At 47.1% G+C, this 21,798-nt stretch overlaps 1 protein-coding gene across 8 annotated transcripts in view; it reads left to right on the forward strand.

Moving 5' to 3' along the window:
* The window catches only part of SHROOM3 (shroom family member 3), a 329,341-nt gene that overhangs the window by 269,502 nt on the left and 38,041 nt on the right, over positions 1 to 21,798 (forward strand). For all 8 annotated transcript variants that reach the window (XM_053588265.1, XM_053588349.1, XM_053588502.1 and 5 more), the window contains one exon: positions 6,456 to 6,587. In XM_053588265.1, the coding sequence (XP_053444240.1) occupies positions 6,456 to 6,587 (132 nt within the window). The remainder of the gene's footprint in view (positions 1 to 6,455; positions 6,588 to 21,798) is intronic.

The following is a 21,798-nucleotide window of genomic DNA, read 5'->3' on the forward strand; positions in this document are numbered from 1 at the left end:
GTTCCCCCAGGCTGGCCCCCTAGAGCCGCAAGGAACAGAATGATCTGGACCTTTTCTTCTTGTATTGGCTAGAACTCTGTTCAGACAGAAAGCAGTCAGTGGACTCCATTCAAATACCAAATAGTAAAGCAGCCAACATGTATTCAGGAGTTCCAAATATCAGGTGGTAAGAGAGAAAAAATACAAAGTACTCACCATAGGAAGTAGAAATATGTCCGTGGTCATCCTGGCTTGCTTTCTTTTTCTTTTCTTTTTTTTTTTTTTGCAGTTTGGCCAGGTCCAGGTTCGAACCCGCCACCCCCAGTATATGGGGCTGGTGCCCTACCCACTGAACCATAGGCGCTGCCTTTTTTTTTTTTTTGAGACAGCATCTCACTTAGTCATCCTTGGTAGAGTGCCATGCCGTCTTAGCTCACAGCAACCTCAAACTCTTGGGTTCAAGTAATCCTCTTGCCTCAGCCTCCCAAGCAGCTGGGACTTCAGGCACCTGCCACAATGCCTGGCCGTTTTTAGAGACAAGATCTCACTCAGGCACAGGCTGGTCTCCAACCTGTGAGCTCAGGCAATCCAGCCGCCATGGCCTCCCAAGTGTTGGGATTATAGGCGTGAGCCACCATGCCTGGGCCTCCTGGCTTTCTTGTTTTTTAACTATCTGGGGGAGGAAGGATGAGACTTCACTAACTCTTCTTAGCCCCCATTAACCCTTCTTGGGTCAGCTTTGATTCCTAGTTTATTACTCCTAATTGTGATACCAAGTTGGAGAACAGCGAAAAACAGCACCAAGAAATATCTCATTTATTTATTTATTTTCTTTTTTTATTAAATCATAACTGTGTACATTTGTGGGGTACAGTGTGCTAATTTGATATACAATGTGGAATGCTTACATCAAACTGATAAACATAACCATCACCTCAAATATCTCGTTTAGTTTTGCCGACAAGTTAACTTGTCGATTAAAAGGAAATAGGAGGGGAAAAAAGGTTACAGATTTGTTAAACATATAGCAGTATAGTTGACCCTTGAACCATGTGAGGGCTGCTAGCTCCCCACATAGTCAGAAAATCCACATCTACTGACTCCCCTAGAATTTATCTATTAATGGCCTATTGACTGCAAGGCTTATTGATGACATGGTCAGCTAAGACATATTTTGTATATTGTATGTGTTATATATTGTGTTCTTACAATAAATTAAGCTAGAGCAAAGAAAAAAAATTGCGTGGGGGATAGTCTTGCTTTATCACCCTGGGTAGAGTTCTGTGGCATCACAGCAGCCCGAAACTCCTGGGTTCAAGCAATCCTCTTGCCTCAGCCTCCCAAGTAGCTGGGACCACAGGTGCCCACTGCAGCGCCCAGCTATTTTTAGAGATGGGGGTCTCTCTCTTGCTCAGGCTGGTCTTGAACTTCTGAACTCAAGCAATCCATCTGCCTTGATGAGAAAAGAAAATATGATTAAGAAAATCATAAGGAAGAGAGAATATGTTTACTATTCATTAAGCAGAAGGAGGTCATTCTGAGGGCCTCGTCCTCCTCCTCTTCACATGGAGTAGGCTGGGGGTTGGTCTTACCGTCAGGTGGCAGAGGCAGAAGAGGAGGCGGAGGAGATGACGGCAGGGGAGGCCTGCACCCTCTGTGTAACTTTGGGGGGAAAATCTGAGCAAAAGTGGACCTGTATAGTTTAAACCTGTGCTAGTCAAGGGTCGCCTGCCTTCTATTCATTCAACAAGTATCTATCGAGCAACTCTCTGTGCTAGGCACCCAGCTGGGCCTGCTTATCTGTGAGTGAACTCCACTCTGACCAGCGTGCCGCCCACCATCAGTGTTCTCTGCCAAATCTGGGTTCATAATTCTAAATCCTACTAAACTTGCGACACGTACTGGACATTTTTTGAAACTGCTCAACCAAAGAAGGAGAGTGGGGGTTGTCAGTTGCACATGAGTATCATTCTACATAGGTTGACCCAAGATGCACAACCTCTCTCTCTCTCTGTGAGAGGCAGCCCGCGTGGGAACCTGCCGTGGGTGGGAGAGTGTGCGTGGACGGGCGTCTGTGAGAGGCAGCCCGCGTGGGAAGCTGCCGTGGGTGGGAGAGTGTGCGTGGACGGGGTCTGTGTGAGGCAGCCCGCGTGGGAACCTGCCGTGGGTGAGAGAGTGTGCGTGGACGGGCGTCTGTGTGAGGCAGCCCGCATGGGAAGCTGCCGTGGGTGGGAGAGTGTGCGTGGACGGGGGTCTGTGAGAGGCAGCCCGCGTGGGAACCTGCCATGGGTGGGAGAGTGTGCGTGGACGGGGGTCTGTGAGAGGCAGCCCGCGTGGGAACCTGCCATGGGTGGGAGAGTGTGCGTGGACGGGCGTCTGTGAGAGGCAGCCCGCGTGGGAAGCTGCCGTGGGTGGGAGAGTGTGCGTGGACGGGGGTCTGTGAGAGGCAGCCCGCGTGGGAACCTGCCGTGGGTGGGAGAGTGTGCGTGGACGGGCGTCTGTGAGAGGCAGCCCGCATGGGAAGCTGCCGTGGGTGGGAGAGTGTGCATGGACGGGGGTCTGTGAGAGGCAGCCCGCGTGGGAACCTGCCGTGGGTGGGAGAGTGTGCGTGGATGGGGGTCTGTGTGAGGCAGCCCACGTGGGAACCTGCCGTGGGTGGGAGAGTGTGCGTGGACGGGCGTCTGTGAGAGGCAGCCCGCGTGGGAAGCTGCCGTGGGTGGGAGAGTGTGTGTGGACGGGGTCCGTGTGAGGCAGCCCGCGTGGGAAGCTGCCGTGGGTGGGAGAGTGTGCGTGGACGTGGGTCTGTGAGAGGCAGCCCGCGTGGGAAGCTGCCGTGGGTGGGAGAGTGTGCGTGGACGGAGGTCTGTGAGAGGCAGCCCGCGTGGGAAGCTGCCGTGGGTGGGAGAGTGTGCGTGGACGGGCGTCTGTGTGAGGCAGCCCGCGTGGGAACCTGCTGTGGGTGGGAGAGTGTGCGTGGACGGGTGTCTGTGAGAGGCAGCCCGCGTGGGAAGCTGCCGTGGGTGGGAGAGTGTGCGTGGACGGGGGTCTGTGAGAGGCAGCCCGCGTGGGAACCTGCCGTGGGTGGGAGAGTGTGCGTGGACGGGCGTCTGTGTGAGGCAGCCCGCGTGGGAACCTGCCGTGGGTGGGAAGAGTGTGCGTGGATGGGGGTCTGTGTGAGGCAGCCCGCGTGGGAAGCTGCCGTGGGTGGGAGAGTGTGCGTGGACGGGGGTCTGTGAGAGGCAGCCCGCGTGGGAACCTGCCGTGGGTGGGAGAGTGTGTGGACGGGTGTCTGTGAGAGGCAGCCCGCGTGGGAACCTGCCGTGGGTGGGAGAGTGTGCGTGGACGGGGTCTGTGAGAGGCAGCCCGCGTGGGAACCTGCCGTGGGTGGGAGAGTGTGCATTCTCTAAACAGCCTGAGCTCAACGCACCAATAAAATGTTCGCTGGACAGATACAGCAGGGAGAAAAGAGGGCAAAGTGACAAGTCCAGGGTGAGGTCATTTGGGATGACAGGCCTCTTTACCACCTAGATTCACTGTGGGATTGGTTTTTGTTAGAACATACGAGTTTAAAAATGTTTGTTGTCCAGATTATTCCACAGAGAGTTTGAGGCAGAAAAGGTGTGCTCTGGGTGGTCGATTCCCTGACAGTCTCTTGCTCGAGTGATGTCTGATTTCTAGTTCTTTGGTGTCTCTCAGTGCCCTGGGCCTCTGCGTGGCGTCTGGAGCCGGTGTCCAGGGCAAGCGGGGTGATTGCAGGGAGGCTATGCTGTGACTTAGCCTGAGGCTTTCAATCAACAGCCATCAAAACAGGTGTCATGGTTTCTCATGCTCAGTTCAGAGCCTCAGCTGGTTCTCTGGAGGTGGCAAGAGGCGGGACAACATGGCTTAGGGAAGTAGTGCTGGGTTCCTTGTCTCTGCTTTTCTAGGGTTGCAAGGAATCGTGTCTTGAAACTCCATAAAAAGATGAGATGATCTCACGCTCCTAATGCTGCTGTGACTTCCTACTTCACCTGTTCTCCCAGCCAGCCCTTCACTGTGGCCCCCTGCCCCCTGCCCCCAGGACGTTGTTGTCTCTAGGTGTCACGGGAAAGAAAAGGAACTTAGCCTCTGTAGTCTCCTCAGACGTTGTGCAGAAAGGACGGAGCCAAAAACTTTTTTTTTTCCTTTTTAGAGACAGAGTCTTACTTTGTCACCTTTGGCAGAGTGTCATGGCGTCACAGCTCACAGCAACCTCCAGCTCTTGGGCTTAGGCGATTCTCTTGCCTCAGCCTCCCAAGTACCTGGGACTATAGATGCCCACCACAATGCCCGGCTATTTTTTTGTTGCAGTTTGGCCAGGGCCAGGTTTAAACCCACCACCCTCGGTATATGGGGCCAGTGCCCTACTCATTAGCCACAGGCACCACCTGAGCCAAAAACTTTGATCGAAGCAAAAAATAGGGAAGTTGTTAAAGCTGTAGAAGCTTTTCCAGGGGCTCAGGGCTGTCTTGGTTGGTTTCTCTGGTAGAGAGTGTGAGATATTGGTTGGTTTCCCTGATAGCATGAGCTCTGGGTTGGTTTCCCTAGTAGAGAGCATGAGATCTTGGTCGTTTCCCTGGTAGAGAGGGTGAGATCTTGGTCAGTTTCCCTGATAGCATGAGATCTGGGTTGGTTTCCCTGGTATTGAGCGTGAGATCTTGGTTGGTTTCACTAGTAGAGAGTGTGAGATCTTGGTTGGTTTCCCTGATAGCATGAGATCTTGTTCGGTTTCCCTGGTATAGAGCATGAGATCCTGTTCGGTTTCCCTGGTAGAGAGCGTGAGATCTTGGTCTGTTTCCCTGTAGAGAGTGTGAGGGTCTGGAGAAGACTGGCAGGAAGAGCCCTCCCAGCTGCTGTCAGAGTGGCTGCATCAGCAGGAGGTCTTGGAGGCTGTTTGCATTCACAGATCCTCCCATGCAGATACTGATGGTGAGGTGCTGTGAGTTCACTTTCTGTCACTGTGTCCCTCTGCCTCCATCTCACAGATGAAGATCTGAGATGCAGAGAGGACACAGGCTCAGGGCTGGTCAGTGGGGAGAGCCAGGACTCAGGCTTCAGAACCCCCTTCGGCCGGGCGCACTGCCTCTTGTTTCCATTTACCAGGTTATGGGTGAGGCGCCTAAGACCCAGATTTGCCCAGTGCATCCAGTTCTTAAGTGACGTGGCCTCACCTAAGTCTTCCAACTTCATGTCTAGAATTACACTGAATATATTTGAAGCCAGGAATCTTAAATTCACCAAGAAAACTAATGAACAAAAGCAGATGATGGTGCATGATACATCCAAGGTAAAGATGCAAACTTTAGCTTAGAAATGGAAACACCTGTTGGCCTCCTGGCTATCTCCCCCAGGCCTGATAATAAAAAGAAATCCTTTTATTTGCCTTAGGACTTAAGAAAGCAAACTCTTTCACTTCCGTTCTCTGTTCCAGGAAATATAAGGCCAGATGGCAGAGGCTTATTCTTAACAGCTGTTCAGTAATCTGGTCCCCTCCAGCCACAATCTGTGCAGACGGGGCCGCCCTCATTTCTGCCTTCTCCAGAGTCCTGCTCGTTAGCCCACCGGCCCCATCTCAGATGCTTAGACAGATCCTCAGAAACAGACATTGAGAACACAACACATGTCCCCACAAGCAGGGCGGATGACAAACTTCAAAGCCTGAAGTAGGGACAGTTTGATACAGAGTCCCCAAGAGTAAAGTAAGGGTGTGTGGACATTCAGGACATGAGCCTTTCTAAGGAAGAAATACAGCTGTTCCCATGGCAGAACGCATTGGCGATGCAGGGCTTAAAATTTTTCTCTGACTCCCTGGGAGTGTGAAGGGAGAGAATTATGGGAATGGGGTTAGGGACTGGGGGTGGGAGGGTGGATTTAAAAGGGCGCACAAAAGGCTTGCCTCCCAGTGCAGTGGAATCTAAATAATCTAAAATAGTTTGAGCCCAAAAGTTGGCATGTGCTCCCCAGCTGCCACCCACTGAACGGAGAGCGAGGGTGGTTACGGTGGAGACTGCGCTCCGTGAAGGGAACCTGAGATGCCGGGGAGCAGTGACTTGGTTTCAGAGAACCACCTAGTTTGGCAGTTTGCTTCAGAGAGTCCAGTTTTCTGTTCACTTACCAACACTGAATTAGAGGAATTTATCTTCATAGTAATTAATGTGTCTTTCTTCTCTCTTGCTTAGAAAATCTGGGTTTTGCCTGGGTTTTCTGAGATTGGGCAATATACTTTATTGGTTTAGAGCAACACAGATAGGGCAGGAAAAAGCCCCTCGGGAAGAGGCTGTGCCTCTCAGGGCAGAGAACTTGGGTAGGTGCAGGCTCAGAACCCTGCACGCAGCTCTGCTGCTCTGGTCTGGCACCAGGCTTTGCTTTCAAAGCTTTTTTCTTTGTTGTTGTTAGATCACTTGTGCTCCTGCCCGTGAACACCCTCATGCTCAGCTTCTTCTTTCTGTTTTTGACAGAGATGTGTGTGCAGACGTGGGCCGTGCTGAGACTGGTACCTCTGAGACAGTCAGCCCAGAGCCGCTCGCCTCTGGCCCCCAGCACAGGAAGGCCGCGTGGGCAGCAGGGGTTAAACTTCGGCTGAAGCACAGGTAAGAGGCAGAAGAGAGGCTCTGGAGGAGGGAAACAGGTGGGGGACAGCAGAGAGGCGGCACAGGGAGGCGGGACAGAAGCTGGGCGTGCAGAAGATGATCTCAGTGGCGCTCTTCACACTAGATTCTGAAGAACTCTGAAGTGTTTGGAAGTAATTCCCGGGTCCCTTAAATCATTCAATTTAAATGTTTTGAAATTTTTGTAGTAACATTTAGCTTAAAACAGAAATACATACTGTCGTACACATTTTTTTGTTAAAAATAAAGCTACAAACACATGCTAGTTGAAGCCTCCACGGGGTCAGGATCATCCGTGTCCAGTCGTCCACTTTCATCTTCTCCTCCAGGGGCAGTAACGTGCTTGGAGCTGTCATCTGCGATAGCAATGCTTTTTTCTGGAATACTCCTGAAGGACCTGTCTGAGACTGTTTTCTACTTAAGCCTTTTTTTTTTTTTTACTAAGTAGGAGTACACTAAAATAATAACAGCACAGTATATTAAAAATACAAACCAGTAAAAAAAAAAATTAAAAAAAATATATATAAACCAGTAACAGTTATTTATCATCATCGAGTATGACGTACTGTGCATAATTGTGCGTCTTAAACTTTTACACGACTGGCAGTCAGTTTTGCTTACACCAGCGTGCCTCACCACACACGGGGGAGTGAGAAGTTACGCTACACAACGCCACGTTGCGCGGCCGTGACTTTGCTAGGCAATCGGAGTGTCTTGGCCCCACCGGAGCTTTATGGGAACCACCGTGGCTTACGCAGTCCATCGTCACGGAGCCCGTGACTGTACATTGTCAGCCTGTGTTAGCAGCTCCTGCCTCTTTCCTTTACCCGGAGGCCTCTGCAAGCCAAGTGTTACTGATGTAGGACTGATCCAGGGCCCTGGAGATCTTACCATTCAATTACATTCAGATCCTAAATGCTGTTTGTTTTGTTTTCTACTTTTTGTTTTGCAGTTATTTTAGGTTCATGGAATATTGTAAAATTAGTGCAGGGATTCCTGTATATCTATCTCCTAGCTTTCTCTAATGTTTCCATCTTTGATAACCGTGGTACAAATATAAAAACTAAGAAATCAGCACTAGTATCTTACTATTAACTGCAGACTTTAAAACTTTATAAGCTACAGACTTTATTCAGATTTCACCCATTTCCCGCCCTCCCCCCCTCCATGACCTTTTCTGTTCTGGAGTTAAATTGTGTTAAATTGTCCTTTGGCCCCTCTAATCTGCATTATTTCCTTAGTCTTTCCTTGGCTTTTATGACTTTGACTTTTTTTTTTTTTTGAGGCAGTCTCACTATGTCACCCTGGGTAGAGGGCTGTGGCGTCACAGCTCACAGCAACCTCTAACTCTCAGGCTTAAGAGATTCTCTGGCCTCGGCCTCCCCAGTAGCTGGGACTACCGGCGCCTGCCACAACGCCCAGCTGTTTTTTGGTTGCAGTTGTCATTGTTGTTTAGCTGGCCCGGGGCCAGGTTTGAACCCACCAGCCTCAGTGTATGTGGCCGGCGCCCTACTTATTGAGCTACGGGCGCCGCCTGACCTTGATATTTGTAATGAGAGCTGGCCAGTTATTTTGCAGAATGCCTTCTGTTTGGGTGTGTGTGATTTTTTCATGTTTGCATTGAGGTTATGCATTTTTGGCAGGAATACCACAGGAGTCACGTTGCATTTCTTATTGTGTCGTATCAGAGGTTACACGATGTTGTATATTTGGCTACGGGTGATATTAGCCTTGATCACTTGGTTACGGCCAAGTCTGCCAAGATTTTCTACTGTAACTTTCCTATTTGTCTCTTTGTAATTAAAATACCTTTGGGAGATCACTCTGAGGCTACTCAAATATCCAGTTTCTCCTCATACTGTCTTGACTGATTGTCACATTTGTCTGTCTGTCTATATTGTGACAATATCACCATTCTAAATTAGATTCTCTGTCCTCTTCATTCCTTCTACATTTATTACCTCTTAATTCTTCTGTAAGGAAGAATTGTTCCTTCTCCCCCATTTATTTATTTATTCATTAATTTTTTTTGAGACAGAGTCTCACTATGTTGCCCTGGGTAAAGTGCTGTGGCGTCACAGCTCACAGCAACCTCCAACTCTTGGGTTTAAGCGATTCTCTTGCCTCAGCTTCCCACATAGCTGGGACTACAGGCGCCCGCCACAACGCCCGGCTATTTTTTGTTGCAGCTGTCATTGTTGTTTAGCAGGCCCGGGCCAGTTTCAAATCCACCATCCTGTAACCACTGCGCTACAGGCACTGAGCCCTTCATATTTATTTTATTCTGTGGGTATTGCAGTTATTCAGCACTACTGTTACTTACCTTGTTATAGAAATTGTTCTGGTTTTGGCCATTGGGTGTTATTTCACGCTGACTGTGGTCTCAATCCTGTCTGGAACTGTGGAAAGGAGTGAGGTGGTGACGTCTTGTTCTCACACGGAGAGATAGCTGACAGGATGTGCTGTCATCGTCTTAGGAGTCTGAACAGTGTTGAAGTGGGAGGTGGGTGCAGGGCGTTGAGCAAGTCTAATTAACGACTCAGCACCGAGGCCTTGGCTCTGATGTTGGAATTGGAAGGTGCTGTGGTCCACCCATGAACCGGTCCAGGTCCAGGGTCATCTCATGATCCGGTCCAAGTTCAGTGGGTCACAGGTATGTGCACCTCCTCCTTCATGGAGAGAAGAACTAGAAAGGATGTTCTCACTGATAAGACAAGGGAAAGAACAGAAGGGAGCAGTGCCACCCCTGTGTGCACAGGGACTAGCCAAACAACCGCATTACAAGGAGGGAAGGGTTAGCGGCCCAGGGCGTAGCATTCTCACAGGTCCACACCCAGCTGGGCTGACTTCTCTCTGCTCTAACTTACTCCGGCAAAACCTTCTCCTTAAAATCTGCCAAGCCTTGCGCTGGGGTAGTTCAATGAGTTAGTTGGCAAAGGAGACAAAGAGTTGTAGCTGAGAAGGGGAAGATTTTCCAAGCCAGCACTTTCCTCTGTACACTCCACTCCTTCCTCACCTCCTCCCACTGGTCTCCGCCACCAGTGTAAAAACAGATCTAGTTATTAGGCATTTGCCCCTCTGTGGTGATAAGTTGTGTGTGGTATAAAGTCACTCAAAATGAACAGAACCGTAGGAGCAGCTCAGGGTCTGACTTCTGATTCATTTTCAACTGAGTAGCGAGGCCAGCTGTGCTGACACTTTCCCTTGGCAGTGAGTCCTGCCGGTGCTGGTGCTGCTGACTTAGTGTCCTCAGGACAAGGTGCCTGGGAAGCCACCTCCAGACACTGTTGCAGGACCTCTGCCTCAGGGGCCTCCCGACCTGTGGGAAGCTTAAAGCAGCCAGTGCACAGCGGCGTCTTTGCATCTGGAGTAGGGCACAGGCTTAGCAGCGAAGGTCGTCTCAGGAGCCTTCCTGATTTCCGTTTATGCGTTCTCTCATCAGATCCTTTCTCCTGCTTTCCTCCTCCTCCTGCCCACAGAATAGAAGTCTGACGTTCCTGAGCTGTGTGCTATTGCCCGAGGTGTGGTCCTTCTCAGGGCAAACCAGGAAGGGTCGCCTTCTCTCTTGCCTCCTACAGAGCAGAAATTGAATTTTAATTGGCCAGTTCACAGAGGTGACTGTCTTTGCAAGTTCCTCCCACTTGGCTCTGAGCTCCGCAAGTTCAGGGTTGTTCAGGCTGTCTGCACATGGAATTGCCCTCCCACCTGGGAGGAGGAGAATGAGCGGCAGCAGGGCAAAGTGCCATTTGTCCCACTCCTGAATGTAACATCCACTTAGCCAGAGGGTTGCTCTCCAGAGTGTTTCCCGGTGCTGCTAGGTAAGTGCAGGACGATGTTAGAATGAGGTTCAGAACCTTTCACTGCAGGATTCTTCTCTGATGAGCCTTTAACAGGTGTCTTCTTGATGTCTTGATGTATCTGTTCATAAAGAAAAATACCAACCGCATGTTGAATTTAAGCCTGTGTTCTAAATTGTCACGAAAATTTTCATAATTTGAGTATCTCACGTGGTTCAGTATATTATTAATATTTCCGTTTGGGAGTTTTCAATTTCTTATATGGAAGTACAGTTGCCTGATTTCTTATGATGTGCATATACAGAGTGGCCTTTTGACCTGTTCAAATTAGAAAATACTTTTTATTGTGTAGTTGGTGGTTTTGCTTTCCCATTTCCCTGGGGAATCTCAGAATAATGAGTTCTGTTTTTTACTGAGAAGGGCTGTGTCCCCACGTACTAGTAACCAAGTTCTTCTCTTTTCTCCCTGCTGACTTTTATTTTAGTTTATTTCATTGTACCTTGACTGATTCCTGCTCTGATGCTCTTCCTTTCTTTGTGCAGATCTAAGTTTCTCAGCTGTGTCATCGTCCTTCTCTCTAAAGAATATTTCTTTTTTTTAATTAATTAATTAATTTTAATTTTCTTTCTTTTTTTTTTTTTTGCAGTTTTTGGACAGGGCCAGGTTTGAACCTGCCACCTCCGGCTTATGGGGCCGGCGCCCTACTCCTTTGAGCCACAGGCGCCGCCTAAAGAACATTTCTTGCAAGGCACATCTACTGGCAGGAAATCCTTCCATTTTTATTTGTTTGAGAACGTTTTTATTTCTCTTTCACTTTTGAAGAATAATTTCCCAGGACGCAGCATCTATCTGGTGGCTCTCCCCCCAGTGCTTTAAATATTTTACTCAGCTCTCTTCTTGCTCGCATGATTCTTGAGGAGAAATCGGATGTAATTCTTGCTTTCTCCTGTTGATAAAACCCCTCAGCCCCCACCCGCCTTCTTTCTGGCTCCTTTTCTTTATCTTTGATGTTCTTTCTGTGGTTTGATACGCCTAGGTGTAGTGTTTCCGGCATTTATCCTGCATGGTGTTCTCTGAGCTTCCTGGAGGTGTGGTTTGGTGTCTGACGTTAATTGGGGGGATTTTCAGTCACTGTTTCAAGTATTTCTTGGGCTTTTTTTTCTTTCCATTCTGGAATTCTCATCACGTGTATGATGCCTCTCTCGTAGCTACCTCTCAGCTCTTGGATATTCTGTTCTGGAATATTTTTAGTTTTTTTTTTTTTTTTTTTCCTCTTTGCTTTTTGATAGGGGAGGTTTTTGTTGAGATTTCTCAAGCTCAGATATTCTTTCCTCAGTCCTGTCCAGAATACAGGCATGGGGGCCCCGGGGTCTTTGGGAAATCAAGTCTGTTAAAAAAAAAAATGAAGGAATAGAAAAGGAACCTGTGGGGATATTCTCAGTTATACAGAAAAGGTATAGTCTTCTCACTGGGCTTGTAAACATAGAAAGAAGTATTGTTTGACATTGCCAATTAATTGTACTTATTTAACTCCATCACAGTTGAAGGTTTAAATGCTTCATTTTATTTTCCCTTATTTAAAATAATTTGGATTTGGCATTTATCCTTACATAATCTTTTTATTTTTTATTTTTTTTTATTGTTAAATCATAGCTGTGTACATTAGTGCAATCAAGGGGTACAATGTGCGGGTTTCATATACAATCTGAAATATTCTCATCAAAATGTTCAACGTAGCCTTCATGGCATTTTCTTAGTTACTGTATGTAGACATTTGTATTCTGCATTTAGTAAGTTTCGCCTGTACCCATTCTAAGATGCACCGTAGGTATGGCCCCACCCATGACCCTCCCTCCACCCAAACCTCCCGCCTCCCTTCCCCTCCCTTGGCCCTTTCCCCATAGTCTTGTGCTGTAGTTGGGTTATAGCCTTCATATCCTTACATAATCTTGATTTGAAATTTTTGTTCACTGTCTTGCTTAATCCCAATGCTTGTTTGTAGGGATACTTTTACTTAAAAGAAACATGACATGGAGACCACGGTAGATGCAGCGGCACGGTAATGTTCTACATCTGCTTCTCAAGCTGACGTGAAGAGAGAGAGATTTTTTTTTTTTTTGAGACAGAGTCTCACTATGTTGCCCTTGGTAGAGTGTCGTGGCATCACAGCTCACAGCAACCTCAAACTCTTGGGCTTAAGCGATTCTCTTGCCTCAGCCTCCCGATATTTGGGACTACAGATGCCTGCCACAACACTGGCTATTTTTTTTTTCTGCAATTGTCATTGTTGTTTGTTTTTGTAGAGACAGAGTTTCACTCTATTGCCCTTAGTGGAGTGCCATGGCGTCAGCTTACAGCAACTGCCAACTCCTGGGCTTAGGTGATTCTCTTGCCTCAGCCTCCCAGTAGCTGGGACTACAGGCGCCCGCCACAACACCCGGCTATTTTTTTTGTTGTACTTTGGCCGGGGCTGGGTTTGAACCTGCCACCCTCAGTACATGGGGCCGGTGCCCTACCCGCTGAGCCACAGGCGCCGCCCTGTCATTGTTGTTTACTTGGTCCAGGCCGGATTCAAACCAGCCTGCCTTGGTGTATGTGGCCAGTGCCCCACCCACTGAGCTACGGACGCTGAGCCTGACCTAAATATTATTATGGGTGTACATTTTATCATTATACCATGTTAAAGGTAAAAAAGAAAATATAAACTGCTTATATTATAAAATACACTCATACATAGAGAGAGATTACAGGGCTGGTTTGTCAAGTTTTATTTGGCATTCTTTCACCTGAAAGTGAATAAGAGAGACCATTCTTCTGAGTTTTATTATATATTCCCCCAGTGTCAGGTCCCATGTGAGAGCGGTGGTTAAACTTCTCCCTGTTATAAACTTCATTGTGGGGACGTTGGGAGGTGGAAATCAAGAGCTGCAGACGCTCCGCCTTTTCACTGTTCTTTTTATTCAGGTTCTAGTTATATTTGTAAACTTGACTTTAACAAGCAATATCTTTTCTGTATGACTTGAAAACAAAGACTCTTCTTTTTTGCCATTTTTTAAGGTTTTTCACCAGAATTAATCCTTTCTGCTCTTGCCTTTGTTTTCTTGTTATTAATTTCTTTTTTGTAGCCTTTTTCTTTAAATAAAGAAGCAGACAGTGAAATAGGGTAGAGAAAAAAAGCACAACACAATGCGTCAGACTTACTCTTCAGTGAGTCCTGGTGTGGTGGCTCACGCCTGTGGTCCCAGTGCTCTGGGAGGCTGAGGTAGGGGACTGCCTGAGTTCACAGGTTCAAGACCAGCCTGAGCCAGAGCAAGACCTCATCTCTAAAAATAGCCGGGGGCGGCGCCTGTGGCTCAGTGAGTAGGGCGCCGACCCCATATGCCGAGGGTGGCGGGTTCAAACCCAGCCCCGGCCAAACTGCAACAAAAATAAAATAGCCGGGCGTTGTGGCGGGTGCCTGTAGTCCCAGCTGCTCGGAAGGCTGAGGCAAGAGAATCGCGTAAGCCCAAGAGTTAGAGGTTGCTGTGAGCCGTGTGATGCCACAGCACTCTACCGAGGGCGGTACAGTGAGACTGTGTCTCTACAAAAAAAAAATAATAATAATAAAAATAGCCAGGCATTGTGGCAGGTGCCTGTAGTCCCTGCTACTCCAGAGGCTGAGGCAAGAAAATCGCTTAAGCCGAAGAGTTTGAGGTTGGTGTGAGCTGTGACATCACAGGATTCTGCTGAGGGCAACAAAGTGAGACTCTGTCTCAAAAAAAGAAAAGGAATTCGGTGTTAGAGGTTTAAGAGATGGTTTAAGTTTGTTAGGTGGACTGGTGTTTGGAAGAAAGCATTGCCCAAAGGTAAAGGTTCTTCCTCAAAAAGGGTTACAAAAAAACCACAAGCCTTTCTTCATTTGTTTTGACAAATGCAGTTTAATGTATTCTTTGGTATTGTATGACAGTTAATTAGCCCAGTGTTGAAGTATTTTGGTTGGTATTTGGACTTTAAACTCTCAAAAGGTAATCTTCTGTGGGTTTGTATGTGTGGTAGCAGGGAGGGCCTTCTCCCATCCCTCAGCCTTGCAGGCCCCTGGGTGGAGGGGAAGAAGCTGTATACTTTTTACTGTGTCTTATTGAGCTCCTCCTAATTTTTCTTCCAACAGGAGTCTCACACAAAGTCCCCTAGGCATCTTCTCCCTAAAAAAGTAGTAATAATTTGGGGCCACAACAATCTTTCTAGCTTTCTGCAGCTACATGAGCCTCTCTGAGATGTCGAGAGTTTGTTTGGGGGTGTCTGCCTGTGTCTGTGTGTGAATGTTAACAGTAAACCAGCATGAAAGTGAGTCCTTTCACCTAAATTCTAGCAACATATTCTATGGTGCAGAGAGGTAGTAGAAAAGAAAATTCTAAAATCATAGTTACCTGTTATCTAAAGAAATTGGTAGATTGTATCCCTGTAATAGTATCTGTTATCTAAAGAAATTGGTAGATTGTACCCCTGTAATATTTTGAAATAAAAGAATGATACATTTTTTTGCAGTTTTTGGCCAGGGCCGGGTTTGAAGCCACCACCTTCGGTAAATGGGGCTGGCACCCTACTACTTTGAACCACAGGCGCCACCCTAAGAAAATGAAATACATGAAAAGCAATTAGTTGATAAAGTTAAAAAATAGAAAAAGAAATTGGTAGGAACCAGTCCCTCTTTTCTTCAACAAATAAAATGCTTAGGGCTCTGCGCCTGTTGCTCAAGCAACTAAGGTGCCAGCCACATACACCAGAGCTGACAGGTTCGAATCCAGCCGGGGCCTGCCAAACAACAATGACAACTAGAACCAAAAAATAGTTGGGCATTGTGGTGGGCGCCTGTAGTCCCAGCTACTTGGGAGGCTGAAGCAAGAGAATCGCTTAAGCCCAAGAGTTTGAGGTTGCTGTGAGCTGTGATGCTACAGCACTCTACCCAGTGTGACAGCTTGAGGCTCTGTCTCAAAAAACAAAAAATAAAATAAAATGCTTGGTTCCAACATGAGAGCTGAGAAACAGAAATTATTTGTCGATAATTAGAGTTTGTGCTGTTCTATGTGTGCTGAGCTGTGTATTGTCCTTGAGCTTCTGTGAAAGGCAAAGATAGATGCTATTCCCTGTCGGAGGTATTATGCAGTTTACATACAATCCTGCCTGATTCATATGCAAATGTTGACATGTAGGAAGGACAGGTGAATATTCTGATTCCTCTGTGTCAGAGTTGAGCTGGAGGGTAAAAAGAGAAGAATATTGAAAAAAAATTTCAATCTCATCACCCCTGGTGACTAAGTGAAAAACACCCACTTCATTGTTAGCTTGTCTTATAGTAATGTTTTGTTGCAGTAATCAACAAAATTTAATCTTCAAAATAGGTTTTGGAATGGAAGGTGGGAGTAGATAAACAAGGGACAGAGGGACAGGTGTGAAGGAATAAGGTAAAGTGTGAAAGAAAAGGGTCTTTATTTTCTTTTATTTTTGAGACAGTCTCACTATGTTGCCCTCAGTAGAGTACTGTGACATTATAGCTCACAGCAGCCTCAAACTCTTGGGCTTAAGCGATCCTCTTGCCTCAGCCAAGTGTGGCAGGCGCCTGTAGTCCCAAGTAGCTGGGACTTACAGGCGCCTGCCACAACACCCAGCTAGTTTTTTTGTTGTTGCAGTTGTCATTGTTTAGCAGGCCCAGGCTGGGTTCAAACCTGCCAGCCTCCGTGTATGTGGCTGGCGCCCGACCCACTGAGCTACAGGTGCTGCCCCCAAGACGAGATTTTATTATATGTTATGGTAGCTAATGTTTGCATGACAAACCACTGGAAAAGATTCATAAGAAATCAGCTACTGTCTATGGCCATACCACCCTGAACACGCCCGATCTCGTCTGATCTCAGAAGAAATCAACTACTGTGGTTAGCTTTAGGGGCAAGAGAAAGGGGTGTGAAGGCGGAATACCATCATACCATAAGTAAATATAGGGAAAATATTAAGATTTTATGAATTTTATAAATTTTGGTGATGAATACATGGGTATTTGTATTAATCTGGATACATTTATATATGTTTGAAATATTTCCTAATTCTAAAATAGATGAGGAAAAACAGAGGGAAAACAGCAGTGGCACCCCAAAAGAAGCTTTAAAACCCATGGTTTATCCCCAGCTGAGCACATGGTGTCAGTAAGTACATCATGAAGACCCCCCGTCCAAGTCCTTGAAATGTCCATTTAGTAGACCTCACTTACAGAATACAGCGATGCATGGTATTTTGTTTCTTTTTTCTTCAGTTTTTGGAGGGCATAGTGGGGTGGGCTGGAGACTTGTTAGGGTTCACTTCTGTTACGGTATCTGACAGGTAGATGTGTTAGTAAGTGGATTAAGAAATATAATAACATTTATTTTGTGGTGCTGCTGATAGTCTGGGTGTATCTTGTGTCCTTACACATTTGACTTACATCCAGCTGATGCGTGTAAAGTTGTTACAGTGTGACTGTCCCCAGAAGAGCCCATGCAAAGTCTCAGTCATTCACAGTTCATCAGAGAACATCAACAAAAAAATTAGGTCTTAGATTTTTTTATTTTCAACAAGTTATGTTGTCACCTTCTCCATTTATCTAAAACTTACCACACCTTTGAGGTCATCTGAAGTCCCCCTCTACGACCCAGCCTCTTGCTAACTTCAGACCCCATTCACGTGAGCTTTTGTGCTTGTGTCAAAAATGCCTCCAAAGCCTACATGGCCCAATATGATCTAAGTCTCATCCCACCTGCTCTTCACGCACAGACTCTGGTTACTCTGTGGTGTTCTTTGAAAACCCCAAGCTCGTCCTTCCGTGCCTCCTTGCCTGGTTGACTGTTGCAAAGGCACTCCGTCAAAGAGGCTGTCCCTGACCTACACGGGGGCTTCCGTCACACCCGCACGTTACCCAAGGCCCTTAGAACCGCTGTGTGTGAACATGCCTTGTCTTTCCGTCTGCTCACTTGCTCACTGCCTGTTGCGCTGCCGTCCACCTCACTGTGGTGCTCCTTGCTCAGAATGAAGAGCACAGGCTCTGAAGATGACGCCCGAGTTTAATATCACTGTGCTACTTGCTGCCTTTTGATGGTGGACACATTGTTTTTCCCTGTTATATACCTCATTTTCTCATTAATAGTCCTATAAGATAAATAATCTAAAGATGAAGTGAGGAAATACTCAGCACATGCCTAGACTGCTGCTTGGCACTCGCGGGGGCGGGGGGGGGGTATTCATTTTGACTAAATGAATAATACTCTTGACTTTTTAAAATAGCATCTTTTGCATCTGAGCCTCTCCTCAAGATTATAAACTCCTTGAGGCCTTCCATGACCTTGTGGAGCTCCAAGTACAACTTAGCAAGGGGGAAGGCACCTACTAGGCGGTCAGTGAATCCTGGTTGAAATACCTGAACTACTTGTGGTAGATTTCTCAGAAACACGTTTTGCATTCCCCAGTCTCTCTGTGTTAGGGCAAACTCATCCAAGAAGGACATCGTGTCACTTGCTAATACCAGTTTCATCAGCCTACCCATCCCACACAGCTAGGCTTCCTTGTTTGTGGTTAGGAATGCAACAAAAGGGCTTTGTCTGAATTACACCCACACACCAAACTTAGTTTGCTGAATTTTAAAATTAAATATCCCTCTGACTCTTATTGATATGTTCATGATGTAATGTGCTTTAGGAAAATATTTCCTTATCATCTTAAAGATCAAAGTGGTGCCAAAATGTAAAAAGCACGTTGTACTCTTTAGGAATGCTTTTGAAATTTTTTGCATCATTGGAAAAGTCAGTGAACAGCTGTATGACTTTTTGGTTATCTCAAGATACAATGAACTATATTTTAAAAAGGGGAGGCTTTTTTTTAAATACTTTGCAGGCTAGGCAAGGCGGCTCACATCTATAATCCTACCAGTCTGGGAGGCTAAGGTAGGTGGATTGCTTGAGGTTAGGAGTTCGAGACCAGTTTGAGCAAAACCAAGACCTTCATCTCTACTAAGAATAGGAAAAGAATAGAAAAACTAGCTGGACGTTGTGGCCGGCGCCTGTAGTTCCAGCTACTCAAGAGGCTGAGGCAAGAGAATCACTTGAGCCCAGTGAGTTTGAGGTTGCTGTGAGCTATGATGATGCCATGGTATATCTACCAGGGTGACAGAATAAGACTGTCTCAAAAAAATAAAATAAAATACTTTGCTTTTCAATAGGTAATGCGTCCACATGGTATAAAATTTGAAAGCTACAAAATATAGTGAAAAGACATTTTCTTCCCCAGAGACCATCATTGTTACTAATTTCTTAATTAATCTTTTCAGAAATACTCTTTACGTTAACATGTATATGACCATGTGTGTCCCCCCCCCACATACATTATCATTGAACAGTGTGTTTTGGCTAAATTTCCATATCAATATGTATAGAGCTACTCCATTTATTTATTTATGTTATTTACTTACTTTTTTTTTTTTTTTATAGATAGTACCACCCACACTGAAGGGCAGAGCATCGCTCACTGCAGCTTCAAACCCCAGGGCTAATGCAAGCCTGCTGCCCCAGCCTACCCAGTAGGGACTACAGGTGTGCATCACCACGCCTCACTGATTTTTCTTATTATCTATAGAGACAGGGTCTGACTATGTTACCCACCCAGGCTGGTCTGTCTCAAATTCCTGGACTCAGGTGACCCTTCCTCCTTGGCCTCTCCGAGTGCTGAGATTGCCGGTGTGAGCCATGGCCTCTGGCTTGCCATTCTGTCTAATGGGTGCACATTATATGGCTGTGCCTCATTGATGTGACTAGTCTGCTAGTGATGGTCATTTAGGTTGCGTTTTAAGCCTTTGATAGATAGGTCATTTTTTAGATTTTGGCTGGATGTTGCCAAACTGCTTTTCATCCAGGTTGGGCTAATTGACACTCCCATCAGCAAGGGCTGAAAGTTGGTGGGCTATTTTTGGTCATCCTTTTTCATTGCTCTTTTTCTTTATTTCATCACTTACCTCCTGTATGTACAATGGGGAAAAATCTCATGAAACAAAGATTTATCTTTGAAGCCTTCTCCTGACATATGTTCTGCATTTATAAGGAAGTTGTCTTAAGACCTTCTGATCTGCTTGTTCATCTCAGAATCATCTTTTCCTTAAGCGATCAGGCCAGTGCTGAAACCCAGTACCCTCCGCAGCACAAATAGTTGCTCTCCAGTCTGCTCTGGAGAGAAAGCTCCTAGTATTGGGTTTCCTGTCTTGCCATTACTGAAGCACTTTCTTTTTCTTTATCTTTCCCGTAGAAGTTATTTCATTTGGACTTCCGTGCAGAATGTATGCTCCTTCAGGGCAGAGACAGTATCTTAGTCATTAATTCTTTTCAATGTCCCTTTAAAACAGCTTTTAAATGTTTTAAAACATAAGTTTTCCATTCTCCTGGCCCCTGGCCCTCATTTACTATGACCCCAGACCCCCAGCACACTGCATTAGCCCCTCCCAGGCGTCATCCTGAAAATAGAGGAGCTGGTGCTAAGGCCCCTCAGCTGTCGCTCCCAGACTTGCCAGCATCCTCTGTCTCACTGGTTGGCGTCCCTCCTGTGTGAGATCATGCCCTCCACAGGAGCTCTAGAATCCCATCCCTTCCTGCTTCCTCATGAATCTTTAAGCAGTGTCAGCGTCCTGTGTCTTTAACTGGGCCTGTGTGCACGCTCTGCCTCATGGGAACAGGGACAAAACCTCTTCCCTCCTGAGCTCCCTCTGGCCTTCTAGCTACCGCCCTCTTTCTCCCCTTTAGAAGCAAGTTTCTGCAAGAATGATCTGCCTGCGCTGGCTTTCCTTCATCCTTCATTTGTCTTTCACCCATCATCAGGCCTCTGCCCCTGTCCCGCTTCTGCAAAGACCTGCTAGTTGCCAGTCGGGTGGACACGTCTACCCTCAGCAGCCACCTCTGGATACAGCTGAGCACCTGGCCTCCCTCCTCCACTCCTCCTGGGACCCTGGGACTCTACACTCCCCTGGCTTTCCTCCTACTTCTCTGAAAGTGCCTCTTGGACATTTTCTCAGACTGTCCCCTAAGTTGTGCTACTTTTGGAGACTCATCCTTAAACTACTTCCTGTGTCTCTCTGTGCGTTCTCCCCAAGAAGTTTCCCTTCTGTGAAAGGCCGTGGGTCTTGTAAGTCCTGAGTGTCTGCTGGAGCCCCTGCTGCCCACCACACATCTGCACGGAAACCCCTGGCACCTCACCTTAGCAGACCCCAGAGCCAGCCGGTCCTGCCCACCTGCCGTTCTCCTTCCTGTCCTCCTCCCCTGTCCTTCTTTCCACCTAATCTTTCTTTACCTAGGCTCCTGATACAGGCAGTCCCTGGGTTACAAATGAGATAGGTTCTGTAGGTTTATTCTTAAGAGGAACTTGTATGTAAGTCAGCACAGGGACATTCACCTATTAACCTACAGTAGCCTCCATTTGCAAGTGTGAGTCAGAGTCGAATGTTTGTAATTACAAACATTCTGCAGTAGCCCCCGTTGCTAAGTGTGGGTCGTGCACGAGATGGATGTGTGTAACTTGGGGACTGCCTGCACTACCATTCTAGTTCGAGCTAGAAACAGAAAGCCCAGCCTTCCTCCTTGCCTCTACTCTTTTTCATCACCTAGGTCCATCCAAGCGGTCACTGGGATGGGGGATCCTGTTGCCTCATCTCTTCAAGTTCACTGCCACTGCCATAGTGCCGGGCCCTCATTGTTTCTTACCCTGGTGATAAAACAGCCTCTTGGCAGATTTATTCCCCTTGTTACTTCCTGAAACTCAAATTCGAGCATGCTGACCCTAGCCCAGGTTCCTGCGCCTCCATTGCCAGGGGACACTGGTGAGGCTTCTAGAGCTCGGCCCCTTTGGAGCCTTCCCCCTCACCTGCTCTTTCCCACACTCATCATCTCCTCCCGGCTGCTTTGCGTTGCTCACACCATGCTCTGGCACATTCCCATGCCTTCGTCGTGCTATTATTTTATTTTATTTTAGTCATTTTGTCACCCTTGGGAGAGTGCTGTGGCGTCACAGCTCACAGCAACCTCCAGCTCTTGGGCTTAGGCGATTCTCTTGCCTAACCCTCCCGAGTACCTGGGACTACAGGCGCCCGCCACAACGCCCAGCTATTTTTTTTGTTGTTGCAGTTTGGCCGGGGCCGGGCTTGAACCTCTCCCTCCCTCCCATCTAGAGAAATCTTTCCCCGCCTGCTGCTCTGCGTCCACTGAGCATCTTGGACAGGTCTCCACTCTGGAACCCGTCACAGCGTATTATAGTGGTTTCCTGGCTGTCTCTTCTTTGCTGTGAATTATCTGAGTCAAACAACACTTTCTTCCTCTTTGTATTCTCAGTGCTGGCATCATAGCTGCCCATAAATACCCCCA

Source organism: Nycticebus coucang, chromosome 1 (assembly GCF_027406575.1).
Source record: "Nycticebus coucang isolate mNycCou1 chromosome 1, mNycCou1.pri, whole genome shotgun sequence".
Lineage (NCBI taxonomy): Eukaryota > Metazoa > Chordata > Mammalia > Primates > Lorisidae > Nycticebus > Nycticebus coucang.